This window comes from Cariama cristata, unplaced genomic scaffold (genome assembly GCF_000690535.1).
Source record: "Cariama cristata isolate BGI_N322 unplaced genomic scaffold, ASM69053v1 scaffold3851, whole genome shotgun sequence".
Taxonomy (NCBI): domain Eukaryota; kingdom Metazoa; phylum Chordata; class Aves; order Cariamiformes; family Cariamidae; genus Cariama; species Cariama cristata.
The window spans coordinates 61,371-67,876 of record NW_009600876.1 but is presented as its reverse complement, the minus strand read 5'-3'; the positions used below and the strand labels follow the sequence as shown (position 1 = coordinate 67,876).

Genomic DNA, 6,506 nt, shown 5'->3' with positions numbered 1-6,506 from the left:
CTCAGGCTTCAGTTCTCCCCCAGTATTAATGCAATGCTGTGGGTGGCTGAAAGTTCAGGGCGACTCTGGCCCACATATTCTGCACCATCGTCTTCCAGACACTGGACACAGCCCTGTTTCCTCTATCACAGTACACACTGGGTGTGAGAAGATGCCACCCAGTCAGTGGGCTTCTCCACTTCTGTCATTTAGTCACTGCACACAGCCTAAGTTAAAAGCTGCTTCTCTTTCTTCCCCTTCACCTGGTTCATGCTCAAGCCCTTACACCTGCAGTTCTGCCTAGGTCCCCTGCCAATCTCCAACCAGGATGCCTGGAATAGTGCCTCTGGCTGTCAATACGATGTTCTTGTCAAGAAAAACAGGTGCACGAAAGGACCGCTTTCTGACAAGAGAGAAAAGAAACAAGAAAAACCAAAAAGACTACAAAGAAGGAAAGTTTCACGGCTGCTGCTCTGTGTCAGTTCCCTCCTTGATCGGGAGGAGCCCAAAAAGGGAAAAAGCAAAAGGGACCATGCTCAATGACAGGTATAGTGCTGGCAGCTCCTTCAGTCTCCAGCAGAACTCACAGAAACACCAACTTAATTCACATAGCTCTGAAGACTGAAATGCAAAGACTTACTTTGTTAAGGGCTCCACAACCAGTCAGGATTATGTGAGAGTTCTCAACCTGGATAGTCCTCTGACCTAGCCGAACAAGGTAAGCCCCAATTCCAATTGCCCGACATGTAACCTTAAAAAAAAAAGAAAAAGAAAAAAAGAAATTGTATTGATTTCTGTCTTACCACACAGCCAAAACCTATCGATTCAAACATCTAGATAAAACTAGGCATGTTTGTATTACAAGGCTATAAAATCTACTCTTACTGCAAAACTCCAGAATCTCTTTTTTTGTAAAACACAGTATCAGAACACACATATATTTTATTTAAAAAAAAGAGAAGCAGTAACTTATAGACTGGGAAAACACAAAGCCAAATGACTGTTTTTTAAAAGTGTTTTAAATTTAGTCTGAAAAGGACCCAGCCCTGTAATGGTGCCAGTGGCGTTCCTCAAAGCCTACAGGAGCCAATTCACATCAACCAGAAGTCTGATCCCAGATGTATCTTCTGGATATCATTTCAGGATTTTTAGCTGAAACAGACAATACAGTTTGAAGAATAGAAAGCAGTAGGGGATTACCAAGTTGATGGTGATAATACTCTCATAGGCTAAAGATGATTCTCCAGCAATCATGCCAGATCCTCTGAGGTTCTCTGTTCCAAGTCCGTCTTCCTTTCCGATAATATCTGTTATCTTGTACCTGAGGGAGACACATACAGCCTTTGAGTCACAAGGTCCAGTGATTTGCTGAATCAGTTTGCTACGAAGAAAATGAAAAGTGACTAAATATCATTAAGGCTCCAACGAGTAATGTGCATAAAACCCAGCCAGGACCTGTACGTGGGCTCATTCTGCAGCCTTGCTGAACACCATGGAATAGTCCTACATATGAGCAGCCAAAGCAGCACGGCAAAGAGGAAACACCAAGGGAGAGGAATGCCCGTGAAAAGTGTTCTTCTGTCATTCCCACAGGACGTGAGGAGCAGGTTGATTATAAGAAAAAGGTCAAGAAAGGAAAAGGATGCAGCCAAAAGGAAAAAGAAATAGAACAAGAGATTATAATGAGGCTCTTACCTTTACTTTACTCTCTTCTTTTATGCCTTCCTTCCCCAGCACGGTCCCTTCTTACTCAGTGCTCTCACACTGGCTTCTATCTTTTCTACTAGGCCCTTGCTAAGCAAAGTACTTGAGCGTGTGCTTAAGTGCTTCACTGAAGAGAGCCACCAGCTTCCCCATCACACACGCAGACACGCACACATCTCCGCACCCAGCACCATCCTTTCGTTCTTTCAGAGCTTGACAGTCTGCAAACTAGGCTTTTTTTTCCCTTCCTAAGCACATCTCCTCCCTCTGCCCAGGAGCACCACTACAGCTGTGGTCTAGCTCTGAAAACTTCTTTGCACCTCATTTTCAGATGTGCTACCTTTGGGATGTAGCTGGGAAGATGCAGATACCTAGAGCAGATGTGTGTGGAAAACCATAGTATAAGGCAGTTTAGTGCAAACATTGCAGCCCAACCCTTCAAAATGCACAGAGGGCTTAGCCTTCCTTCACTCAGGAATTCTTTCTTCCCTTCTACAGAATCTAGCAGAAAAGTGACTTTCAAAATTTGCACTGCAAGTCTTTGGGCAAGGATCATTGTCCTGGTCATTCAGTGTTTACCACTGCAGGACTCTCAGTCATGACTTGGGCCCCCAGGCAGTAGGAGTTAACACAGTACTACCTCAAATAAGGCATGTCATAACATTTTAACTCTTGTTCCATGCTCGGACCACACACAGCTATGGCTTTCTACGTACCTGGATCCTAAAGAATGTCCCAGCTGAAGACAAGGACACGACATGCATCGCCTTGTATACCCAAGGAGGAACAGAAAGTTTTTCATTCTGACCTGTCTATGCTTACCTGGACTCTCCATTGTCCTCCACATGTTCACAGTGAACTGAGTTCAGGGCGCTGACTTTCTTATAGTCTTGAGGAGTCAGGTACAAGTATTTGTATCCCTGCAGGAAAAAACAGTTCATTTGTCTCACTCCCACCTGTGGTCCCTTCCCAATCTCCAATAACCCCTTCCAAAAAGAAAGTTTCAAGGGAGCAGAATTTAATTCCAGATAGCAGTAAGAACATCCTCTCTTAATATCGGAGCTCCAGTTGAGATCAGTGAAAGCTAGGGATGTATTCAACATTTAGCACGAACTCATTCTGGATGCCAGTCCTGCTGCCTGAGAGATCCAGTACCAAGGAGAACTTTGGACCTAACAATCTGGCAAATATTTACCCTCACCTCTATTGAAAGAGGTGGTGTAAAAATAAGATTCTTTTGTGAGCTACTGCAGAGTTTCACCTCTGATTTCTTGCCTCCTTACCTTGTATGGGTCATCTGGGTCTTCCCAAGCTACATGGAACATGTGCCGAATCTCCTCAGCCAAACCAATCCTGGCTCCACTGTTGGCAGCCACGTAGATACGGGGAATCCCATGTGTTCGAGCAAGCTCTGAAGCCCTCAGGAACAGCATGTCCTCTTGAGGCCCAAAAGAACCTATTCGGTATGTAATGTCATTGCCAATGACAATGATATCACGGCCTTCTGGATACTCAGGCGTCTTCAGAGTCATCTTCCAGGCCACCATCCCAATCTGCAATCAAACAGCAGAGAACAACAAAAACTGAATGTGTATCTTCGAGATGTGAACGAGAGGAGTCATGCAGGGGCCATTTTTCTTATGTGTGTTGCACTTTGTGTATTTTCTTTGGGAACTTCGATAACAGCAGCTCTAATACGCACTGCCAGTGCAGAGCACAGCTAGCAGGACTTGATCCTTTCCGCATTCACTGGAACACATCCTCCATTGCTCTCTTCCCACCCAAGGCACTAATACTGGCCCTCCCTCTCCCCGTTCAGGGATTTGTCACAGGTCCAAAACACATTCCGCAAACGCCCCGCTCGCAGGGTGCTGCGTTTGCTCCGTGTGCCAGAGCTCACAGGGTGAGGATGGGTGTGCTGCTGTACAGGACTCCTGACCATCTGCTTAGGCTACTCAGATATCACCCCAGAACCTCGTCACCCTCGTTCTCTCTCTCCCTCTCCTCATTTTAATAATCTTTTTATTTCGTAACTATCTCCATTATTTTTTTTTCTGTCCTTCCTTTCATTTCTTTGGCTCTTCCTTTTTTCCTTCCCAAATATTGCAGCAGTTTCTTTCCAAACCTGCCTGGATAAGTAATGCTTTATGCTGCATATTTTTCTTTTAAAAATCACTGGATGATCTCTTCTCGCCCATCTTATGGAGATCAGCAACATCTGTACCCTGCTTCTCCCGCCTCTCAGCTGCTGCGTATCACTGCACTGGGGAGTTGGCCATCCTGGAATGCCATTAACAGACGGAAATAGCAGTGTCCCTTGAAAGCCCCATGCATCACCCAGTCTCCGCTTGCCCAAGGATCATAAGCTCTGAGTACACATTCCTCAAGCCGATTGCACATCCTCTGCAATCAGGAGAGTTGAAACTCTCATTGTGGAGACTGTGAATTCTGAACATGATGAACTAAAGAGGGAGGGGAGAGGGGAGAAGCAGTAGATAGGTATGTGCCATTTAATCCAAATCAAAATGGCACAATACACAGTTGAGATCCAATCAGCATCTGCAATAAGATATGCCATAATAGGCTCATTAAAAAAAATAAAAAGGCAGAGGAATTAATCAAAGGGTCATCGGAAGTAAAGCAGGCAGCAATCCAAAAATATTACAACCGGCTACTGGCAGATCCTTCCCTTACACCTCCCCTTCTGAGAGCTGAGATTGCAAGTTAACGGAATGATGGTGTTTCATTTCACCTTCTCCTTGGTCTCAGTTTCATCCACCACTATTTTGACTGATATGTCGTAAGGGATTAATCTGTTTGCCTCTGAATATTTGCAGATTTACAGTTACATCTTAGCGTCCAACTGCAGTGTTTGGAAGAGAGAGATACTGCCGCAGTTTCAAAGACAGGAGCAGAAATCCCTAAAAGTCAGTGGGATGCTTTGCTAAAATACCAGTATTATTGCAAAATTAAAAGGGAAAAGTTGTAATGCTGTAAAACAAGTGGATGCAGCTGTTGGTCACGCACACAGACCGAAAGCGAGTGCAAAGAGACGAGAGCTCACACAGACAACCAGTCCGGAGTCTGGAAGAGCAACCTAATTCATCCCAAACAAACCTACCCAGCCAGAGGGGTTCCTTGGACTCCTGCTCTTCTACTGCTGGACTTTCACAGCAGAAAAAGGAAGAATAAAGGTGAAAAAAGGAGAAGAAAAGTAAGCTTTGTCCTTCCGACCTGACCGTTGCAGGAAAAGAGATGCCAGGGCCCGCATATTGTGTCCGTCTTCTAACTCTCAACTGTGGGCAAGCTTGCGATTAGAAACAGGAGGTTAAAAAAAGTCTACAAATCCAAAGTTAAAGGCTTCATGATTAGCCTCTAAGAAATAAGGGATGCCCGTCAACACCCCATCACCTACTGCAGCTCAGCTCTTTACCACATTTTACAGGCTTTTTTTTTTCCCATCATAACTAAAATCCTTAAGTGGGCATTTAACAAATCTTTCTGATACCACCTCAGAAACAGTCTCTAGTTATTGACAGAAAGCCACAGGGAAGATGGGGTAATATTCTCTTTAAAACTGCACCTTAAACGTCTTCCAAAATAGCACAGACATAACACTAATTTGCATGGTTTTGCCTAAGCAGTCGTTTCCTTACAGTTACACTGATCCCAGCAGCCAGGACCACACCAGGAAGCTTCAAGCCCCATCAGATGACCAGAAGCCTCATGAGGAACAGCAGAAACGCTCAGGCCTTGTATTTACTAAATACTTGTCACCACAGTAAACTGCAAGACAAAACCACACAAAGACACTGCCAGAAACCTACACAATAACCACAACATACCGACAGAAAAATCCTAGCACCCTCAGCTCACATGTGAGGCAGCTGAATGAACACTTGCTCCAGGGCTCAGGGACGAGTAACCAAACCGAGTTAGTACCCAGGACTGGCCCCACAGCCTGTCTCTCCTATCAAGATGTTAAGAGATCTTCCTCACTTTCGTCAGCTTGATGATTTTTGACAGTACAGAAAACAGGCAAATTAAAAGCATTTCCTACTTAGAAGATTCAGATTGTAACAGAAATCTTGGAATTGTTCCCTAACCCAAGATCGTGTATCCTCCACATAAATAAAATCCCTTTTGTTAATGCTCACTAGTAGAACAGGAAAAACTACCTAGCCAGGGCACAGTAAACATAAACTCCTGAAAATAGTTTATAGCTGATAAATATGGAGCAATCATATGCAGTTTAAGAAAAGAAAAATTAAAGTGCACCACTTTATTAACTTGTGTGTCTTTCTGCCTCCTCAATACATAGTGATTTTGTGCCATTTATCCAGTAATAAAAACCACAGGGCACAACTAAGGAATTTCTTGCTATGAGCAACGTAGATTCTGTTTAAATTCATGGGCACTGGAGGATAGCTTTCTATTTCAGGAAAAAAAAAAAAAAAGATGAGATTTTTAAGTTAACGGCAGCATGCCAAAAAAATGGAGAGTTCACAGGTTAATTAGACAGGCTGAGCTAATCACCTAAGAGCACTGTCAGAACAATAATGGGTGATGGTAAGCAGCCGTGGCTTCAAAACAGGCTCTTTTTAAGAGCCAGCGCAGTTCGGAAGTGCTTCTCCTGCCACAGCTCTATTCCCAGCACATCCAGGAATGAAGAAGAGAGGGAGGGAAAAATAAAAGCAGGAACCATCTTATTTAACTGTTTTTATGTTGGCAAAATGATTTGTGCCACAGTATTTCCATAAGAAGTGGGACCATTATTCTCCTGTAGGAACACATTTGGTTTGAAAAGTATCACTGGACAGAAC

At 43.9% G+C, this 6,506-nt stretch overlaps 1 protein-coding gene across 1 annotated transcript in view; it reads right to left on the bottom strand.

Annotated features, from left to right (window-relative positions):
- Positions 1 to 6,506, bottom strand: part of LOC104169304 (acetyl-CoA carboxylase-like) — a gene marked incomplete at its 3' end in the record, with an annotated part of 108,749 nt that overhangs the window by 40,908 nt on the left and 61,335 nt on the right. Inside the window, 4 exon segments of the mRNA XM_009710200.1 lie at positions 620 to 730; positions 1,180 to 1,300; positions 2,506 to 2,603; positions 2,967 to 3,236. Of these exon segments, the coding sequence (XP_009708502.1) occupies positions 620 to 730; positions 1,180 to 1,300; positions 2,506 to 2,603; positions 2,967 to 3,236 (600 nt within the window).